The sequence below is a fragment of the Nipponia nippon genome, unplaced genomic scaffold, assembly GCF_047370975.1.
Source record: "Nipponia nippon isolate SJK-2023a ecotype South Korea unplaced genomic scaffold, ASM4737097v1 scaffold_1, whole genome shotgun sequence".
NCBI classification, from domain to species: Eukaryota; Metazoa; Chordata; class Aves; order Pelecaniformes; family Threskiornithidae; genus Nipponia; species Nipponia nippon.
Window position 1 is genome coordinate 121145463 of NW_028262290.1, and position 23008 is coordinate 121168470.

At 38.4% G+C, this 23008-nt stretch overlaps 1 protein-coding gene across 2 annotated transcripts in view; it reads left to right on the top strand.

The window, feature by feature from the left end:
• The window catches only part of SNRK (SNF related kinase), a 45002-nt gene that overhangs the window by 16272 nt on the left and 5722 nt on the right, over positions 1-23008 (top strand). The window contains exons 4-6 of one of the 2 annotated variants that reach the window (XM_087770583.1): positions 14288-14429; positions 17021-17233; positions 18339-18473. In XM_087770583.1, coding sequence (XP_087626709.1) covers positions 14288-14429; positions 17021-17233; positions 18339-18473 — 490 coding nt within the window. The remainder of the gene's footprint in view (positions 1-14287; positions 14430-17020; positions 17234-18338; positions 18474-23008) is intronic. The other variant, XM_087770590.1, reaches the window with a different exon arrangement.

A 23008-nucleotide genomic window follows, 5' to 3' on the forward strand; every position in this document is an offset into this window, starting at 1 on the left:
ATATGTTCCCAGGGCTTTTCAAAAAGCTGAATGAGTTAGATAATGAGAAGTTCTGTTGCTTGTAGTTTCCCATGTTTTTTTCACACTTAATTAAAGTTGGTTCTAGTCGGAGGAAAGTGAGAGGACAGTTGTTGGACATAAAGTTCATCTTGTAAATCAAATGGACATATTATTTTAGATCAGACAGAGTTCTGTCTAGAGCAGTGGTGTAATCCAGTGAACTCCAGCAGTATTGAAAAATAGATAACTACAGATGAGACTAAAGCATGCTTCTGGTAATACTTTTCCTTTTGCTCTACCAGCATCAACAGAGATTGGATCATTGAATAAATAGAAATCACCTCTTTCCTAGGTGATAAAGTTTAATTACAGTTTTTTCAGATTAGTTGATTCTTTCAGAGGAGAGCAAGTTCTGTTTTAGCTGCTTTGCATCTCTACAAAGTATTAAGTGCTGTGTAGGCTACAGTAATTCTGGAAGACATTGACACTTCTGATAGGTTTTTATTATTGTAGTTGGGTATTCTGTATGTGATTTTGTAGATGCATGGAAACATTTGAAGAGTAAATCTCTCCCCCTTCTGGGGATGAGAAATGGGCAAATTCAGATTGTAAGATTGGGATTGTCTGTTTAGCACAGTTGAGCACAGGCCTCTAGAATGGTACTGTAATGTACAAATAACATTGTAGGTATCATCACAATTATTTAGCCTTGCAGTCTGTCACAGCAACACCAAGAGAATGGTGGCAAGATGTTCCTCATAAGACATGACTAACAAGATTATTATGGTTACTGTAGCTCAGTGCTATTCAACTGGCAGCTTGTAGTCCAAATCCAACTTGCTGCCTTCTTGGAAGCTGCAGGGGCCAGGCACTTGGATAACATCCATTACTTTAGTAGTTAGATGCTGCCTTTTTGTCACAACTCAGACCTGGATATCTTCTGACAATATGGTAAGATCTAGTCATATATTTTTTATTATTAAAGGAAATGGAGGATTTGTCATGCATACCTTTCCCTTTCCTGAGATGATAATGCTTTTAGACCCACTTTGTCTCTGTTGGAATGATCCCAAATACTTTTGTTTTTGCATCAAGCATTTGCAAGGGCTTCTTAGTTGCATATAGTGTTGCTGGCGTGTGTTTGGTCTTTCAAAGCTTCAGCCATGTTTACCTGGAGCTTGAGCATAGATAGGATCATCGGGGCTACTTAGCTATCTGGCCTGTGTGGAGCTAGTTTTGATGTTTCTGCATGTATATAGCACTTTATTCACAAACTGAATGACTAATGTAAGGATAATGGCCAGTGGGTATGTACAGTAACCTTTTACACTATAAAAATGCTGAATACAAGATTTGACAAACTTGAGTTAAAAAAGAAAGGTGGTAAGATACTTGCAGACCATATATGGTGTTGAATCATTTAGCATACCTGACAGCATTTTGGAGTTTCAGCATGCTCAAAATCAGATTCCAGCCAAACTTGACAGAAATGAAAAGTAAAAATTCCTACAAAAGCCTTTCCTTGATTGTTTTGAAAATCTCCCTCTTTAATGTTGTATTGCAACACTTCAGAAGATTTATAGTTAGATATATTACAGAATGAGCTTGAAGGTGTAAGGGGTGCAGAAAGCTAAAAGAGTGTAATACTTAGCTGCTTCCAGCATAAGAGGTCTTCCCCTTCTGTTTTGCTCGTGTCAGTGCAGAGCTACCCCTTCTCACGTGCTGCACTCTGTTGCATGGCTGACCATTTTATGAACTGATTTTATCAGCTAATGACTGAAAACTTAACTTTTCTGCACGCTTAACTTCTGCCAGGTTGGCAGAGCTGTTTGTTCCATTAGCATTGAGTAGAAGAACTGGTGCAAAGGAGGTGAAGGGAGCACGCAGCTTGGACTAGAGTTCTGGGGGAAGATGGTAGGACTTTTTTTTGTTAGCAAGTTTAGGTTAGATCAGCTTGGCCTAGCTCACCTCACCTTCCATGTGAGAGAAACTCATTTCACTGAAACTCATCAAGTATCATTGCCAGTGCATTTTTAGGAGAATTGTGTGCTCTACTTTTCCAGCTCCAAATGTTTTTTGAAGCAAAGCAGGAGGAATTTATGTGAGTACCTTCTGTATTTTAGTGCTGGTTTCTTCTCCTGTGTACTTGTGTTAGTGGCCATGCTTTTCTGCTTTCTCCCTGCTGCGCTGTGTATCTCACTGCTGAAAAACCTGAGTCAAATTTGAAAAATTATCAGAAATTAGCTTTTTATACTTTTTAGAAGGAGCAAATGTAAGGGATTGTAGAACATTTTTAGGAAGTTTCAATCTTGAGGATATTCATGTCATGTTAACAAATAATGTATTTTTAAGTTCTGTGGCAATTTGTATGCAGGTAGTAAAATTTATTTGTAATGAAAGAGGAGTCCAGTTTTTATGTAGTATGCTATCCTTTGATGCTGCTTTTTTTCCCCTCAATCTAATTACTTTATTAACAAGAAAATACTTTTGATGCCTCAAATTGAGGGTGTTATGCTACGGGTATCAGAGCCTTGTATTCAGAAGTGAAGTTTTGATGTGATGGGGCTGTAATGAAGGGAGGGAGTCTGTGATCCTGATGACTTCTCAGTAAATCTATGCCAGCTAATATTTATGAAGTATAATTCGCGTTCCGTTCTGGATTATTTTATGCACAAGTTCTAATGCATTCACCAGCAAACTGCCGGGTGAAGCAAAGAATAATTTATCCAAGTGAAACTACAGAGGAGAAGCTGTCAAGAGTCTTCAGTTACTACCTATCAGCTCAACTGTAATTTAAGTATAGGGATGTTTCTTAGTCATCTTGCTGTGTTCATGGGAGAACTGTTTTCACAGTATTTCAAACTGCTGTTGTGGAGCAAGATTTCATTATGATAAATACACCTCTACAGCCAGGAAGCTTCATTTCATGTATCTTGCAAGCAAATATTCAGATTACTTATGTTCAGCCCATGGCTGACTAGTTTGGCAACACAGATCTGATGGGACCTAAATCAATGGTGTACTACTTAGTTATAAAGCAGATGCTCAAGTTTTGCATTCATGTGTAAAGCTGTACTAGGATGTTAATTTTTATAAATAAAGTACAAATTATATGTTTTACTAAAACCTTTAGGAAAAGACAGTTGATCAGAAAATATTTTAAGATCTCTTAGATACTAGAGGCAAATGGTCTTTAGTGTTTATATACAAAAAAAGATCAAAAACATTGCAGTGAAACATGTAATAAGCTGTTTGTGCTGTATAGACTTTGACATGTCCAGTGATTTTGAGAACATGTTTTATACAGACAAAAACTTCCTTCTACATTTAACTAATTAATATTGGTTTTTTTTATCCTGGCTAATTATTTTCTGGAGTAGTAGTATTGGAAAGTCAGTTAACACAGAAAATGTTGGTTTTGTTTGTGTTTTTAATGTAGATTCAGTAACTTCTGAAATGTGGCTAAGCAACCAAAAGAAACCAAAGGAAAAAGAATGCATTTCTAAATGCAGAATTGATGAATCAGAGTGAAACAGACTGTTTTGCAAAAAAGGCAGTGGCATGTGTTCAGTAAGACCTTTCAATAGTGGTGATTTTTGTTAAAATATCCTTACTGAAATTCGAGATGCAGTAATTACTAAAAAATAAAGAACAACTTTTTGTCTGTATTTTAATAGCTTTATGCAAGCAGCAAAACCCGTGCTATTGTCTTCAGGGAAAAATAAGTACTAGTTGCCAGATTGAATTAAAATAAGAATTGCTTCCAAAGATAAGACTAGTTACTGATGATCATGTCTTAGTCAAATAAAATAACATATATAGAACAGACTGTTTCATCAGACAGATAAGCTAATTATGAAAATAACTTGCTAAATGCCATTTGCTATTTATGCTCTTTTTTGGAGGGATAGGGGAAGGAAAAGTTTTGTCATAATTCTCTTGTCTGGTATGTGTTCTAATAGTAATTTTAATTGGATTTGTAGTGCTTTAAAGCAAGGAGAAAACTCAGTTCTACCTGTTAATTTTGAAAATGTCAGCATTGATTGCAGATGATCGCTTCCTCAGCCTTCTGCAAGGGAAAAATAAATCCCATTTTACAAAGACCAAAAAATAGCTGAATTAACAGACGGTGGCATCTCTGAAAACTAGAGAGGTCAGTACACAAGTCTATGCATAGCCTTTTTCATGAAAAGTTAAAGAATGGAAGAAGAGTTCAGTCAGCTAAAAATCAAGTATCTACAAAAAAGTAATCTTTGTTCTTTACCGATACTCTTCAAACTTCACGACTGGTCCAGTTTGAGCATCTTCCAGATTTGCCAGCAGTCTGTGCACATGGTAGCGTAAAAATACTTGCAATGCATAGAAATGCTGGAATTGTTAACACAAAATTCTATACTATCTTGCTACTGACTTTTTATACAAGGGATACAAGTTTTTAAAGCTTTTTAGCTTGTACAGGGGTGGAAATACTTTTCTTATTCTCCTTTTGAAGCACAAGTATATAAAAAATGTAACAGGCACCATTCAAACAATTCAATAGTATGATACCAGCTTTTATTCTTTTATATTGTAGTATGTAATCTTTCATCACTGTTTTTAATAGAAGTCTCATTTTCTGCAGTGTTTGACTTGTCACATGAATTTTTACTTTTAAACTGTGTTTTGGTTCTTCAGATAATTCTGTGAAGCTATGCTATAAATTTGAGTTTTCATTTTGTTTTCCATAGCCTATGCTGTGAACAAGATAAGTTTCAACTTAAAGATTCAACTTTAACAAGCATGCTTATTGCTGTTACCCTTCTGAGTTATCAGCCTGTACCTACTCCTGAGCTCAATGAAGGTTCTGCCCCGAAATTCTAATCCAAGTAAAGTAGCTCATGGTGGGGTTTTGTGTCTGAGTTCAAAACAGCAGCCTTCAGATACTGCTCAGTTGCTGCCTAGCCCTGGACATGCCCAGAGTGCGGAGATGCTGATGATCTTTATGTTAAATTTTCATATTTAGATCTGCATAGAAGAACTTGATATTGAAGTGTCGATGTGTTGAGTCTCTTTCAAGGCTTGTCTTCAACAGGTTTCTATGGATTTGGCTTTCTTCCACAAATCTGCTCTGAAGAGGTTGTAGCAGCAGTGGTGATGACATTCTCTCTAATGTCTTAAGATAGTGGTTAGAGTAATTGCCCATGATGCTGGAAATCAGGGTCCGTTTCCATCCTTCATTGATCCAGCCTGTTGATACCTTTGCAGTGGCAAAATAAACTTGTAAACACTTCTGTCATCTCCATAAAAGTTGATTTGTTTTCTTTTTTGCTTAACTGGCTTCTAGTGGAAGATAACTATTGTGTTCAGCTGTTATAGTAAACATTCCAATGAGAAATGTATAAAACCTGGCTAAATTTACTCACTATTACAAATCATTTCTGAAGAAGCAGACTTTCTGTAGAAAGATCTGTCTTATCAACTGAGCAATATACACTGTGTAAACTGTTAAGCAGTTCTACATTTAAGTTAGGAGGAAAAAAAATCTTTCTCATAAAGGTCTGAAATAACTTCAATAAACAGACTCAAGTTACTTTATGTAGTTAAATGCAAATGTGTCTCTTCCGAATTAAGTAAGGATTTCTAGCTGCTTAAAATCACAAATTCGCACAGCATATATATAAAGTGTGACAAGCATCTGACTTCTGAGGAATAGTAGAAATTTGAGCAAATCTTATGCTGTAAGGATCCCGTGTCACATAACTTTCTGAAATCTGTAGTGCTTATTTTAGGAGTGAATCAGGAACTTCAGAAAGCAATAAATGGCTAATGAAATGGTGAAGCCCAGCTCAGTGGTTAAGCAGATGAACACGGATATCCTTTGTGCAGTGTGCAAACTTGAACATAACAGATGTTTGACTGCCCCGTGTTTAAGATGGGCATGGCATAGACAGCTAATGACGTGGTTTGGTTTCTATGGCAGTGACTTCATGTTATGTAAGGAAGTTGCGTGTACACAGCCCTGGTTGTCATGGTTCTGGGAATCCTGCTTGAACAGTCCTTTCCTGATCAACATTATTTAATAGCTTTAAAAACAATAAAATGTTATCTACTGCAGCTAGCTAGTGCTTTTAAAAGTCCTAATCTCTCATTTTATTCTTATAGTAATGGCAGTTTCAAGTTACTAGTACCCAATTTAAAGGCTAAATTGCATCTTGAGATCTTCACTGTGCTTTTGAAAGAAACCTTGATTTTGGCCATTGCAGTATGCAAGTGTGCTTTCCTTCACTATACTCATTTGAAGTTTTACAGGTTATAAGCATGCTAAATGCATGTAGCATGTCAGGCCTAAATTCTGCTTTTCCATCAATTTTCTGCAGAGAGCAAATTAGATGACCCTGGGAGGAGAGGAGAAGTAAGCAGTTTCCATAAAGCCTTCAACTGCTAATTACTAAGAGTAGTAAAAAACTTGAAATTGTGGAAAATAAATTGTTTAAATCTGTTCTTCTAAAAATGGGTCTCTGTAACACTTCTCTTCCCTGTGTTCCTTCAGCTAAGAGTCTCAAATCTAGAATTGACACTGGCACCTGAGTTCTGAGCTGTGATAAGGGAGTATAGCTGCAAATGTATGCTGACTCATTGGCCCAAGCCAAGGAGTTTTGCTTACAAAACCTGCTCCTTTATCTGGTTAAACTATCCAATAGTAAACTTATTACATCTACAGGTTTTATCTAAAGCTTGATTTTTTTTTTTTTAGCATTAACATAGCACCATAGCAAATATGTTATCTTAAAATGATATGCCAGGGGTGTGAAGGTAGAGGAGAGGCAGATCTCTGCTGTGTACACTGTATGTCAAACCATATTTGCATTGAACTGAAGGTGATTTTTTTTTTTTTTTAATTTAACTGGTCTCAAAAAGCACTTTTGCTCTGCTTTCAGATCCTGCCCATATAGTTCTGCAGTCTCCTTTGCATTTTTTTGACTCTGGTACTTGTGCAACCCTTTAGTGAACCAGTGCCATCCAGTGAATGGGTGAAAATGTAAATAGATGTTGTGGTCTCTGCTTTTAAATGTATATCTACAGCTTCTAATAATGTGTGAAAGCAGGAAACTGTCTCAGCTAGGATTTATCCCCTGAGTTGACGTAAGGTATATCAAATTAAGAACATACTATAAGGGCTGCCTTCACTAAAGAAAAAGTATGTTTTTGCAGGTGTGTGGACATCTAAAGAAAAACTTCTATTCCTTTAAACTTTGAGTAGTTTTTCTTCCCTCTTATTAGTTATTAGCTGGTCTAATAAGAGATGGTGCTTCTTTCTCGAAGCCTTGCTTTGATGAGATGCCAGGCTCTTATTTCATTGCTGCTCCAACATCTTTCTAATCTGCTCGCACAACTGTTTTGTCAGAGTTGATGCTTTTGACCGAATCAGATCACTAGATCTTGACTGAGGCTTTCACTTAGTTTGAGTGAAACCCCCTTTTGTAATAGGGTAAGAATGCTCTTTGGGATTTAGAAATGAAAGATCAAGGTGCCATTGTCTGCTCTGCTGGTAGAAGTGGCCTCCCGAGCAGAAGCAGTTATTCCCCATTTGCTGCACCTAGTATGTGAGCAGAAATTGGCAATAGCAGGGTACAGGACAAGAACGGGCAGCGTGTACTGACCAAGTGTTGATCAAAGCACTTGCTCAGTTGAGTGCAAACCATCTCCATCTTCCTCAGGTTCCTTGGGATCGAGAGGACAAAGGAGTTTTCTCTTTAGTTATAGGAAAGAAAAATAGAGCAGCACTGATTGTGGCGGCACAAAACAGTATGGTAACGAGCATTCCTGTGTGTGGCTTTGTGTATTGTTTGGGGAAATACTAAAGTTTGGTAAATAAGCACTATTATAGAATAACCTCTGATTCCCCTTTATTGATTTCTCAGGCAGCTGTGCCGAAAGATCTTGAATTTTGCCTTTCTTGGCCAGGTGGCACTATTCTGGAAACCAAGAACTTTAAAAAATGTACTGTGGTTATTACATTAAATGAGTGAACAAAAATTGTATCTTTAAAGAGAAGAAGGCGTTTTCATTTTCATTTCTTTCAATCTTTTTTTGCAGTATATTTTCTGAATTTGACTGAAAAATATGCACCTATGGATCTCCAGGAGAGAAAAGTGGAAAGTGCAGATACAGGATTGATTTTTGCATGTATAGAATGGCTTAAAATTAATAAAATGGGTGTAAACATAAGCATTTCTCATATGTACTGTATAGTGATTTAACTGTTGATCTTCTAAATCTTTCAAAATGATGTGAACTCACTATTTTGGAATATCTGCTTTGAAGACTTCAGATTCTAAACCTTGGATTTTGAGTTACGCTGAAGGCTAGCAAGCCAACATGTTCAAACTTACTTGCATGTTGAGAGTGTAGGTCATCTATTTAAATTTAGAAGAAATATTTACAAATAAGTAAGACTTCTAACCCTCAAGTTTATGGATCCTTTTTACAAAGAGGAGGCGATTTCCCCTTTTTGGTAGTGTTACCTACGTTAAGCTATAAGTGGCTTCAAAACATGCAAAATAAAAACTTTAATGCAAAACCTGCAGGAATTTCTGTTTTCCTGGAAACTTAATTGCAGAGAGATCTTCCAGTAAAAGTCCTCTTTACATTTTTTTTTATTTCATCCAACATTGTGTGTGTTTCAGAAAAAGTACCAATGTGAAAATTTGTGGTAGGCTGGGAGGGGCAAGATACTGTTGTTACTGTTCTTATTTTGTGTATGATTGCATGCAGTTGTCATCTGAATAATTGTGGTAGTTTGAAATATCAGTGAATAATCCACTTCTTATATACCAGTTCCATTTTTCTGTTTTTCTTGTAGGGTTTGTATATTTCAAATGAAGTTACTTTGAAAATTTTATGTAATGTTTCCTGTTTTCTGTCAGCTTTTTCTGCTGTATCCTTACACTGTGGTGTGAGGAGTGGAAAATAGTTATGTTGTATAGCTGAATTGAGACAACCTTGTGCTGGTTCAAATGGAGCATTCAAGTTCTGCGTTCACGCTATCGAAGTTATTTTAGTTCTTACTGTGCTGTGTCATGCTTTCATTTTCTCAAATAAACACCTACAATGTGCTGCTTCTGATGGGCAAAAGGAAGTATAGTTTCCCTGTTGGCGCTGCATACTCCAGTGAGGTGCCTCTGAAGGTCATCTGGTGTAATCCCCTGGTCAAGCAAGAACACCTAGAGTCAGTTGCCCAGGACCATGTCCAGATGGCTTGTGACGGTCTCCAAGGTGGGAGACCCCACAACCTCCCTGGGCAACCTGTGCCAGTGCTCGGTCACCCTCACAGTGAAAAAGTGCTTCCTAATGCTCAGGGAAATGTGTTACAGTTTGTGTGTATTGGCTGTAGTCCAGGCACTGGGCACCACTGGAAAGAGCCTGGCTCCAGCTTCCTTGCACCCTCCCTTCAGGTATTTATATACATTGATAAGATCCCCCCAGCCTTCTGTTCTCTAGGCTGAACAGTTCCCCCCAGCACTCTCAGCCTTTAGTCAAAGGAGAGATGCTCCAGGCCCTTCATCATCTTTGTGGCCCTTCATTGGACAATCCAGTATGTCCATGTCTCTCTTGTACTGGGGAGCCCAAAACTGGACATGGTACCCCAGGTGTGGCCTTACTAGTACTGAGCAGAGGTGAAGGGTCACCTCCCTTGACCTGCTGGCAACACTCCTCCTAATTATGGTGATTCATTAAGGTTGTTTGGTTTTTTTTTTTTAAAATACAAACTCCATGTTGTGGTTTAACCCCAGCCAGCAACTAAGCACCACACAGCCGCTTGTTCACTTCCCCCTCCCTGGTGCGATGGGGGAGAGAATTGGAAGAGTAAAAGTGAGAAAACTCATGGGTTGAGATAAGAATAGTTTAATAATTGAAAGAAGATAAAGTGAAGTAGTAGTAATAATAATAATACACAAAGCAAGTGATGCACAATGCAATTGCTCACCGCCTGCTGACTGATGCCCAGCCCATCTCCTCCCAGTTTATATACTGGCCATGACGTCATACGGTATGGAATAGCCCTTTGGCCAGTCTGGGTCAGCTGCCCTGGCTGTGCCCCCTCCCAGCTTCTTGTGCACCTGGCAGAGCATGGGAAGCTGAAAAGTCCCTAACTAGTGTAAACACTACTTAGCAACAACTAAAACACCAGTGTATTATCAACATTATTCTCATCCTAAATCCAAAGCAGAGCACTATACCAGCTACTAGGAAGAAAATTAACTCTATCCCAGCGGAAACCAGCACACACCCATAGACTGTTGCCTGAAATACTGGATGGCAAAACATAGGAGTGAGCTTGGCCATCATGCTACTTTTCCAGTCAAAAAAAGGCATCAAAAACTTCTGCAAACACCTGCGATGCAAGATCTGTAAGGCTGGTCTGATCACTTATATGTAGGACAAAAGCTGATGGAAGATTCACTAAGTAGGGAGGGGCAAAAAAACCTGAGAGTCTCTTCTTTTTCTTAGATGTGGGTGTAGCACCATGCACATTTTCCGTTGTGCCTTTATCTTTAATAAGGTGGCAACTTGCAGTTGACCAGAAAGAGAGCTGCCTTAAAGATGTTGCATCATTCATCAGGTTGGTTGCTGGGTTTGTTTCAGTTGCATGTGGAGTTGCAAACAAGTGATTGGGTCTAGTTAAACCTTGGCACAGAGAATAGAGTAGGGAGCAACTCCTTGATTTGGAAGCCTGCATATGAAGGGGCAAGACAGAACTCTGGAATGTGCCCTCTTAGTACACCTACAGATATCCAAACACTTGGCTCTGCTTCCGTAAATGAGGAGAGACTTGCTATGATATCATCCTGGAGGGCTTATCAAGGTGATCCCAAGATGTTTTCTGTCACGTGACATGATAAGGTCTGCACTAAGTCTTCCAGTGATTTTTCTGTTTTCAGTCTTCACATGTAGATTAGCCTTACTTAGGCACACTACTTTCTTGCTTCCTTGTTATTAGTATACTTTTAAGTGTGCTTAGGCTGCTCAGGTGTGTCCTTGACACTCTGAGCTGAGTCATTTCAGTAGCTGTGACTGCAGATGCAGTGAAGTTGTTCTTCAGCCACGGCTATAAAAATACGGTGAGAATAAAAGCCAGGTAATTGTTTCTGTGCACTCTTGTTTCTTGGCCACATCAGAACAAGTGTCTGCTATGCTGTCAGGCTAACAAAATACGCATTTGTCAGAAAAGTGTAATAGTAAGCTTTTCCCGTAGAATGTAAGAATGAGATAAAGTGTAGTTGTTGCTACCCTAGTGCTCTTCACTGAGAGTGTAAGAATATCTGGATAATATCACAAGGTCATAAGGTCTTAAGCATCATTTTTAGTTTCTAACAGAAGTTTTTTCTGCATACACGTGATGCCTTTTTAGTAACACAAAATGCACGATACAATGAAATACAGTAGCAGTTCAGTGCACGATTGATATTTCACTATTAACAAGAGTTTGTATTCTATTTTTCGTGCAGTTGTATTAAAAAAAAGAAAAAAGTTGTTTCATTTCACCATTTGCAGCTGCTCTTATCTGGAAAGACGTGGATATGGAGTGCAAAATATAGTAACTAGCGAAAGAAAAATATACAAAATTCTCTGTTATGTGCTGGGTAATCACTAATTACTGTCTTATTTGTCAAAACATATAGGTTGGTATCTAACTGGACATTGCGTTATAGCAAACAATAGGGTTTTTTTGCATTTAGAGGATCAGTTGGATTCTGCTTCTGAATCTTTTTTTATTCTTTTTGTAAAGTAAATGTACATACACGCTTATCTAAATAACTTTTGGAAAACTAAAACAGTGTCTGTCATCACAAATCCTTCCAAATAGAAACACAGAAAAGTGTATGTATATCCAGGAAATGAAGCCATGGGTATAAAATAGAAAATTGATTACAAGACTACTTTCTAAAAGAAAATACTTAAGGATGTTCTCAGTGCAGTTGAAACTTCAAGGTCTGCTAGAGTTTCCTGTATATGGTGATTTCGTGGAACTTTACTTGTTGTTTTACTGTGATTGCTATCCTTTCTCAGGACTGTCTTATTGTTTTAAGCTCGATTTCTTAGAATATTGTGTTTTTTCCTTCTGTTTAAACTTTTTATATGCTTGTTTTTAATTTATGGTTTAATTATATTGCTCCCCTCCCCAATATTTTTCTCTTGGCTTAAGTTTAGTCAATGCATATTGCTTTATTATAGCAAAGGTAATTTGTCTGTAATTATGAATACCACGTGGACTCTTCTAAAATACTCCATGCTGAAAGGAGACATGAAGCATTCTATTTTATTATGGGGGAAGTATCGAAGAGAATACTAGGATAGATCGTTTCACAAAATAGATCTTAGGCAAACATAAAAATCTAGGAAGGACATTGATATCCAAAAGATGACTGTTCATAGAAATGCATAAATTCACATGTTTTTTGTGCTTGCAAAAATGAGTTCTTGTAATCTGTTGTGCAGTGGGAGAGACAGATAATGCACCAAAACTTTTTGTCCACTTTTGAACTAAACAGTAGGAGAAAGGTGTAAGTAGCTTTACGACATTAAAGGTGTACCTCTTAGGTGAAACCACCTCTCTGTCTCGTGAGGCTTTTTAAAATCCTATATTACAGAACATTCAGCTTTCTGGCATCAGGCTATCAAAGTGTTAAAGCATGTGTTGAATCTTAAGCATGTGAGTAGTCATGTTGAATTTGCAGGTATACATGATACGGTGTACCGGCCTTGAAATGCTTCAGTACCTATAGGATTGAGGCCCTAGTAAGCATAACAGAAATCAAATAATTGTCTGAGTTAATAGCATACACTTACTACAAATTAGAGCTCTAAAGAAAATTACCATGGAGTGTTTCTCTTCCTCTGTCAGCTAAACTCTATGAAGAATAGGTTGTAACTAGCAAAATGAGTAATTGTTCTAGGGATGAATGTGTGTGATTTACATTATTAAATAAAATTCTAGCCATCCCTCAGCGTTAAATGCATGTCAAGTATTTTGCGTAGGCCACAGAAAGCAAGATGCAGTTGGGTAGGTAACTTAGTGTGATTCCCTCTTGCAAGCCCTTCCAGGCCGGAGCTGGCGTGCTCTGCTTCCTAGACCGCTGCCAGCTGCTCTCCCCTCTTCCCTCAGGAGGCTTCTGCCTGTTAATTTCTCAGACTTCAGCTGTTTGGTTGGTTTTACTGGGTACAGATCTGTGAAATGCTAGGGTGTAAGACCCAAAATTGCCATTGAAATTTCCAGAGCATAGAGTTACAGCTGAAGTTTAAGAGCATGGCCTTTTCTCAAAGCATATATTGAAGTTATTTATTTATTTTTGTGCAATATGATATATTTCTCAATATTTAAGCTTCTTGTATTGAATGCAGTGAGACTTGTGAAATGTTTTCTTCTAGGCAAATTCTTAATAAAGATTTGAACTAAATATTAGCTTTTACAGTAAGTAGAAACCAACTAAAGGGCTCCATGCCCAGAATTGCTTCTTTTTCATCTTTTGGTATGTCACTTGATTGGGGAACAAGACAGTTGTTACATGTTTTTTATTTTATGCAAGCAGGAATTAGAAGGAAACAGGAAGACTCCCAGAGTGTAGTAGAGATCACTGTTAATTATATTATGTTTGATGGATATTTAAAAAGAAAAAAACACCCCACACTTTGTAATATGATTGGTCAGAAGGTAGATTTACCTAAATGATTTAATTTATTATTTACCATTAGAAGTAGCAAAGAATTTTTTAAAGCAACACTACTGAAGGAAAAATATATCTAGTTCAGTCTCATTGAAATAAGTGACTTTCTTTGTAATTTCTTACTTCATAGAGTAACTTGTAAACAATACCAAGAACTAGTATTGTTTGCTAGTATTGTAGCTAGTCCTTCGAAAAGGAACATGCTTTGAATACAATTCTCTCTAATAATCTGTGCCTACCTGTGAAGAAAAGGGTGATGAGTCCTTGTCTTCTGGGTGACCGGATCATCTTCAGCTTTATCTAACACTTTGCTGTCAAAGATGTTCTGCATCTTAAACTGTTATGCATCCTTGAAGTCATGAATTCTGATATTTTCCCCTCCTCTAGAACTATAAAAGCTGTCAAACAATGGAACTACTGTATTTTGTACTTCAGTGGAATTGCAAGTTCCATAAGTAATGCTCATAATCAAGAGTGCAGTAATCACCCCAGTATGCATCTCAAGAATATTTCATGGTTTTGATGGTGATTATGTCTGTTTCCTCAACAGCTATTTTAAAATATGTACTATATATTTACAGATATATGGAGTTTGGGGGTCATCCTCTTCATGTTGGTTTGTGGACAACCACCATTTCAAGAAGCAAATGACAGTGAAACTCTGACTATGATAATGGACTGCAAATACACAGTGCCACCTCATGTGTCCAAAGAATGTAAAGAGTAAGTAGAGTACTAAAGAACTTGGAAGCATTCAGAGAAGTGGATTCTTATTACCTTTGGGAGTTCCCCATACATTATTTATCAGCATGTGGAATATTCCTTGCCTGTTAATAAGATATTATACCTACTGCTTTTGCTTAGTTGTTAGTATTTCTTCACATCAATTGAGTAGTTTCTTGGGCACCAGTATTGCATTTTTTTTTATTCTGTGTGTCTCTTCTTACTAAAGGTTAATCCCATGTTTTTTGCCAATAGGTGTTTCCCACACTTGTGTGAAACATCATTTTGATTGTACACAATGTATCTTTCTTTTATGTGTATCGGTTGTCATGCATTTTATAAATGATTGAAGAAGCTGCTCACCGCTGACTGACTTTGGCTGCCACTTTTGCTGGACAAATTACAAGGTGTTGCTGAGAGTATTTTGTGGCAGGGGTTAAAAAGGTAATGATTCCTATAGATTCCTGTTCAAAATACAAGTTGTCAAAACCCAAGGATATCACAGCAAGTTGCGCTCATCTCCTACTGAAATTGCAGCTCCGAATCAACATTCTAGGCAATCAAGACAGAGAAATATTCTGTCTGCAAATACCATATGCCACTTGGGAATCATAACGCATTTTGATGTGTTGTTTTTCTGCAGTGTTCACTGCAGCTTTTTTATTTTTTTGATATGTTCTAATATTTTACGTATTTCCTTATCAGTTAATGACCTCTTCAGTCCATTTAACGTATATCCCAGTTGCATCACTTAGACTATTTTACGATGTTTGGCTGGGATCTTGAATCTGCAATAGAGTATCTTTTCAATATGAAAGTCCAGATGCCTTTATAAATGCTTGAAAAATGCATTTAGTCCAGTAAAAAAACTAGAGCAGCACCTAGGATTCTGTTATTTGACTCAGAATGAAATTTGTTACACCTGTGTTCATAATGAGCGTTCCTCTTTTCACCTGTCATCTGTGTGGTCCGGGAATCTAATGCATAACATGATGCCATGGCTGGTTTTTGTGTCTTGTCATTAGTGTCTAGCATTTCCAGTAACATGGAAAAGCTGCTGTCAGAGCTCTCAGCAGCTTGAAGAGCTTTACAGGCAGGAAGAGGTTTAAAATACAATACAGGAAGAGGTTTAAAAGAGAGCTCTTATCAGTGAATTCTATCAAATAAATCTCTTTGAGATGCTGCATGCTGTGCTGAGGCCAGGAAACTTATTTTTTGCAGCCTTTTGCTTAATATATTGGCTAATGCTAATTTGCTTAAAGGCCCAAGTAGATCTGCTTTCTCTATGCGATGCATCAACAGTCTAAGATCACTTACCCAAGTCCTCTCTAGGATAAGTTTTCTTAGGGAAAAGGCTCTGGGAATGTTTAAACTTCCTGCTTGGAGTGAAAGCATTCTTGGTGGTTTGGGATGCATAAGCAAGCTTAAAGCAGGAGACACATGTGGTGCATTTGCGTGGTTTTACTATAGGTGTAGTTTAAAAAAAAGTCAAATGAAGTATATAGTTTCCTCCCTTTCTGTCATAATATTAGCAAAAGCAAAGCAAATCAAGGCTCCCATGTCTCACCCCGCCTTTCCTTTTGGTAAAGGCAGGGACCACAGCTACTAAGTATATATGTGACTTTTTTTTTTTTTTACAGGAGTGTCTTAAGAAGTCTGAATTAAACTCCATTTTTAATTCCATACATCATCTCATGCTAAAAAAAAAAAAAAAGTCATTACCTTTGTGATTTGTGTGGCCTTGCGGCTTGAAATTATATGGTGTAGTATAGTTAGTGCAATAAAAAGCATTATGTGAGAACCGCAGAGCTTTCATTCCACATGTTGGAGCAATAAAGTTTCACTGAAACCTTGGCACCAAAACTGTATATCCATGTTCTGTTTGTTGTGCAAAGCCAAAAATACCTCCCCCAAGAATTTTTCACGTGTAGTAAGTGAATAGAGATGTGCTGTGCTAATCAAGTCTTCTTTCTCTGTTTATTTGGGGAATTTATGCACTTCCTTTCCAGCACTTGTAAACACTCAGTATCAACCCATTAGTAGGTTTGTCACTTCATCATCCCAGACAGTGTTTTGGTTTGTGTTTTTTTTTCCTCTATGGATAGAACAGACCACTGTTCTTTCAGGGATACTGAAGAATCAAAAGTCTGATAGCTATTTCAGAATGAAATATTTCTATTTATCTTGCCATTCCATGTTCTTGTTGACAGCAGCAATAATAGAAAATTATATTTCTATTACTTTACAGACCAGCCTGTAGGCCATCTATGACCGTTGCCCTGTAAGACCTATTTAAAAAAAAACAAGAAACAAAAAAACCCAGAAAAATCAGGCTAAGACTGGAAGCATAGTAAATGAAAACTGCAGTGTTTATGATATTTATAGTTTTTAGTAAGTAAATTGTTTGTTTCAGTTCAGCAGTATTTGGAATGTCTTTAAGAATAAATAATGTCCCATCACGTTGTTTACTGTAGAGACTTCTAAAGATCTATGTGGACGACAGCAGAGAATTTATTCCTAATGTTGCTCTTATAATGGCTGCTTTTTAAACATGTGAGTGCATTTTGTTTAGATTTATTTTTTATTCGCAGTCTAATTACACAGATGTTGCAGAGAGACCCGAAACGAAGGGCATCTTTGGAAGAGATTGAAAACCATGCATGGCTCCAAGGAGTTGACCCATCTCCTGCAACAAAGTACAATATTCCTCTTGTGTCATATAAAAATCTGTCTGAGGAGGAACACAACAGTATAATACAACGCATGGTTCTCGGTGATATTGCAGACCGAGATACAATAGTGGAGTAAGTTGTCAATTTTCTGTATGCAGTTTGTTTTGTGCATCTCTCATTTTTGATTAAAGAATGTCATGAGAACTTGGGTACTTCAGTGTTTAAATATCAAGCCATTCAGTTAACAAACAAAATATTACAATCTTGCTCTCTGATAGGATATCCTAGGATGAGAAATCCTTAAGTAAACGTGACCTTAGGAAAAACTTAAAGAAAATGTGTTGGAACACTGTTCCATTCCTGTGGTAGTTTGCCATCTTGAGTAAACTTAACTGCTTTGAAATCCATGCTTTACTTGGGCTTCATGTCTCGTGCATACTTGGAGGTGATAAAATTCTCGCATTTTTCCCTTAGTACATTTCCAGTATACCTGAATCTTTGTTAGTTTAAAATATTATTCCTTTTATCTATATAATGCAATATAGCCATTGTCACTGAGTGAGTTTTCTAGAAAGCTACGTAGTTTTTCCTAATAGATTAAAAACCCCAAATTTCTAAAATATTCCCCAAATCAAATGAGGACTTAAAATTGGTTTTTCTATTCGTTTGTGTTTAAGCTGGAAAAAGTGTTACTAGCTTACCATTTGGGGGGGGAGGGGGGCAGAAACAGCAGTCTTGCTTCTTAAGCTTTTAGCTGCATAACAGTGGCATAATCCTTTCTGCTAGAATGTCTGAGTGATGCTTACTGGCTTATGAACTTAATTTTACTGTAAACTTAATGTGACAGCCCTAAAATAACGAAGGGTTTTCCTCCAGTTGTTGCGTAAACAAATATTGGTGCTTTGTGGTTGTGTGTGCTAGTGGGGAAAGCCCACCATTGGTGCATAACATTAATGAAATACAATTTTATCATTTAAAGAATGTTCAATGAAGGAAGAATTACTTAATTTTTTGGATGATATTCTAAAAATATCCAACTATAGTTGAAATTACTAAACTTGTTGGGTCTTTATTTTTAATAAAACCAAGACATGGTTGTCAGAACATCAAAAATACACAGTTCTGTTTTCAGGCGCTCTTCTTGCTATGAGAAGTACAGCAAGGTGTGTGAGATGCATGTCCAGGTTTCTAAAAACCATTGATATATGGTTTATTTCATGTTTTGTATTTTCCTTAGGGCATTGGAAACTAACAAATACAATCACATCACTGCTACTTACTTCTTACTAGCTGAAAGGATTCTGCGAGAAAAACAGGAGAAAGAAATTCAGACCAGATCTGCAAGCCCTAGCAACATTAAAGCTCAGTTCAGGTGAGAATTTAGGAATCTAAATGGTTTCTCTCCTTTTTTTTTTTTTTTTTTTTTAACCTGGCCTAATGAGAATATTATTGAATTGCTCAAGTACTTCTTTCTTAAAAACAGTAAAGTACTTATTCATTGTAAATTTTAAATGTCTTTAAAGTGCTGTGGGCACTTCAGAAGCTGTTCAGAAATCAGTTAATAATATTTTCAATTCCTACCATTTTCAGGAAATGCCTAATCAATTTGCAGTCTGTATCTGAAATACTAAGTTTTCACATCTGCTAGGAAAGGGCATGTTCATTGACCTTCAGTTCCTCATACAAATTGTGTATGTAATGTCCCTGGAAGAATTTTAGTTGCTTAATCCATAAACATGTTGATGGGGAATTAGTTATAAATGAGAGAGAAATCGCTCTGAATTTGATGTTACGGTTTAGTTGTTAGCATTGATTTTTAATGGGCCAAACATCCCCTAAATGAAGCTTAGGGCAAGCATCTGTAGGTTATGTTCTTTTTGCTATCAGTTGATATGCCTGTTGTCTAAGGAAAACTGTTGAAATAATTGCTTTAATCACCCATAATCCAAGGGGAAATGGTTAGCGACCTGCTACACCGCTTAGACACACACAGGTCTATGGGGCCTGATGGGATCCACCCAAGGGTACTGAGGGAGCTGGCGGAGGTGCTCATTAAGCCACTTCCATCATCTGTCAGCAGTCCTGGCTAACCGGGGAGGTCTCAGTTGGCTGGATGTTAGCAAATGTGATGGCCATCTACAAGAAGGGCCAGAAGGAGGATCTGGGGACCTACAGGCCTGTCAGCCTGACCTCGGTGCTGGGGAAGGTCATGGAGCAGATCATTGTGAGTGCCATCACACGGCACCTACGGGACAACCAGGGGATCAGGACCAGTCAACATGGGTTTATGAAAGGCCTGCTTGACCAACCTGATCTCCTTCTATGACAAGGTGACCCGCTTAGCGGATGAGGGAGAGGCTGTGGATGTTGTCTACCTGGACTTTAGTTAGTAAGGCCTTTGACACTGTCTCCCGCAGCATTCTCCTGGAGGAACTGGCTGCTCATGGCTTGGATGTGTGTACTCTTTGCTGGGTGAAAAACTGGCTGCATGGCCGGGCCCAAAGAGTTGTGGTGAATGGAGTTAAATCTAGTTGGTGGCTGGTCACAAGTGGTGTTCCTCAGGGCTCAGTACTGGGGCCAGTTCTGTTTAATACGTGTTTAACCAACAATCTGGGTGAGGGGATCGAGTGCACCCTCAGTAAGTTTGCAGACAACTCCAAGTTGGGCAGCAGTGTTGATCTGCTGGAGCGTAGGAAGGCTCTGCAGAGGGACCTGGACAGGCTGGACTGATGGGCCAGGGCCAACTGTATGAGGTTCAACAAGGTTCAGTGCCGGGTCCCACACCTGGGTCACAACAACCCCATGCAACGCTACAGGCTTGGGGAAGAGTGGCTGGAGAGCTGCCTGGCGGAAAAGGACCTGGGGGTGTTGGTCGACAGCCAGCTGAACATGAGCCAGCAGTGTGCCCAGGTGGCCAAGAGGGCCAATGGCATCCTGGCTTGTATCAGGAATAGTGTGGCCAGCAGGACCAGGGAGGTGATGGTGCCCTTGTATTCGGCACTGGTGAGGCTGCACCTCGAGTACTGTGTTCAGTTTTGGGCCCCTCACTACAAGAAGGACATCAAGGTGCTGGAGCGTGTCCAAAGAAAGGCAGCGGAGCTGGTGAAGGGTCTAGAGCACAAGTCTTATGAGGAGCGGCTGAGGGAGCTGGGGTTGTTTAGCCTGGAGAAGAGGAGGCTGAGGGGAGATCTTATTGCTCTCTACAGCTACCTGAAAGGAGGTTGTAGCAAGGTGGGGGTCGGTCTCTGCTCCCAAGTAACTAGTGATAGGATGAGAGGAAACGGCCTCAAGCTGTGCCAGGGGAAGTTTAGGTTGGATATTAGAAAAAACTTCTTCACCGAAAGGTTAGTCAGGCATTGGAACAGGCTGCCCAGGGAAGTGGTTGAGTCCCCATCCCTGGAGGTATTTAAAAGAAGGGTAGACGTGGTGCTTGAGGACATGGTTTAGTGGTGGACTTGGCAGTGCTACGTTAACGGTTGGACTTGATGATCTTAAGGGTCTTTTCCAACCTAAAGGATTCTATGGTGCTTTTGGTTTTTTTTTTTAGTTTGACAAAAACCTGATTAAAAAACCTTATAGTAATGTTCCCTGAGATTTGCAAAGCTTCAGCTTGTGACACAGTAAAACTAAAAGGGGAAGCGGGGTTCTGGCATCTAGTTGGTATTGATATGTTCAACCAGTCCATTTGCTCTGCAGCCACTTACCAAAGCATCCCATATTTTCAGTTACAGCAGCATATGGTTTAAAAAAAAAAACAAACGAAAACAAACTAAACAAACACAAGGCTAATAGTATAGTTTCTACCTGCACATTGATATTGGAGGATGCATGGTTTGAACAGTTATTTTTCTTACACATTTTGCTTTTAATTTCCTGAGTTAAGTGTTAGACTATGACTAGGGATCTGCTGATATTGAAAAAAAACTTTATTGGCCCATCTTGACAATCTTTCCAGTGAAGCTGGAGGTTGTACTGAGGCATTTCCATTAATTTTTGTTCTCTAACCTCCAGTCTCTTCAAAAGTTGCCTTTTAGGTTTTGGTAAAATATTATTGGTAACTATTATTAGCAATACGAACAATCATTAGTAGCTAATCTCTTAACAAGAGAAGAATATTAAGTGCTTGTGCTGATGTTTGGAGTAGCTGCCTACATTCAGTGTTGTTAATCTATTGGTAGGATTTAGAGAAAAAGAAAAAATAGCTTGTTCATTCCAAAGGTTTCTTTGTGCAACTTTCATGCAAGGTCGCATGTGAAATAATTTAATAGGAATGATAATAGGCACATAAATGCTATGGTGTCCTTCTGGTGCATATCCATATTTTCCTTGGCCTAACTGATAAAAGTAAGGTACCTACCACCTTAAGTTCAATCCAGGAAAAAAAGGACACTTGTTATAAATTAAGGATACGCACTTTGGAAAACAGGTTAAAGATACGTCATCTCCATTGACTGTTACCTTGGATTTAGGCTCAGATTTTGGAGGCTTTTCGAGGAGTCTCTTCCGAATACCATTCCATCTGCCTGAATAATGAGTTGTTTCTCTCTGAACCTTACAGTCGTTCTCAGTATCTTTGTCATCTCCAGATCAGACTCTACCCTATGTCGTGTACTGGAGTAGACTGAAATTTTGTTGCTGCACTTGAAAGTTCATTCACTCAATGGCCACTTATGTAGGAAATTTTATCTTATGTTGCATGGTTACAAGTGCTTTAGAAGAGTTATTGTTGCAGGCAACTAAGGGTTGCCTACAGAACTGAAAGGGTCTGGAGCTTGGTGTTACAGAGCTTACCTCTCTTCAAGGGTAATACTGTAACTTTCACTCTGCAGTTCTCTCCTAATGGATCCTCCTCTCATTTTATGTCAATTTCTAGCAGAGCATCAAATGTGTTTGCTACTAAGTACTAGTTATAGAAAAAATTACCTTACAGGAAATCTTTGAGTTGACCTTCAAATGAAAAATTAAAACTACCAAGTCTGCTTTTAAAGTGTTTTGTTTTTTTCTCTGCATCAGTGTCACTCTTGCAGGAGAAGAGCTGCTCCAGTTATATGAGAAACTGGAACAAACAAGTTCATTGAATCTAAATCTTGATATGAATTTGTAAAGTTGAATGGAGTAGTTGAAGCCTGCCCTTATGAGTATGGGTTTTCTTTTAGTGACAAAGACACCTGCATAAACTCAGAAACTCTTACGCTTAATGGTCCCAGGTAGCTATTGCTTGTCTTCATGGTGGTTCTAAATTCAAAGTGTTTATATAGAATGCCTTCATGGAAAAGACAACAAAGTAGTGCATTACTTTGATTTTGAGACTTCAAAAGATTTAAAAAAAAAAGATAATTTAACTTACTTGCAACCTGGAGCTTCCCTTCTGTCCCACTCTCGCCTCAGGCCTACTGGGAATAAGGGAAGGGGGGGGAAGGGAAGGGAAGCAAACATGGGCTGCTGTGAGAGATAAACATCCATGTAGTGAGGAGGTTTATTGCCTGGAAACTACAGTACTGTTAGATACTATATTTACCCTTTATTGTCACAGCCACAGAACTCTTCCTTTTTTTGCTGACAAACCCGTCTGTTCTTAAAGCACGGTAAATTCTTGAAACATTTAGATCTTCATTTTCTGTCACTTTTGTAGTTATGTTTCTAATTTATTTCAGTCCTATTTGTTAATCACTGACAGTTGTTTGTGTTTAAAATACCCAGCACAGCACAAGACATCAGAAAACTAGGTCAGTGGTTCCCAGCGTTTCTGGAGTCAGCGGGGGCCTAAGGGAGGATGCCAGTGTCAGACCGAGGAGGCCCACAGCCTAGGCTCCACTTCTTGTCTGGACAGCTTGGGTCGGAGCTGCTGGTTGTGTGGCCTCCCTCCAGGCAGAGCTGCTCGCTGGAGGGAAACTGGTGGGAGGGCAC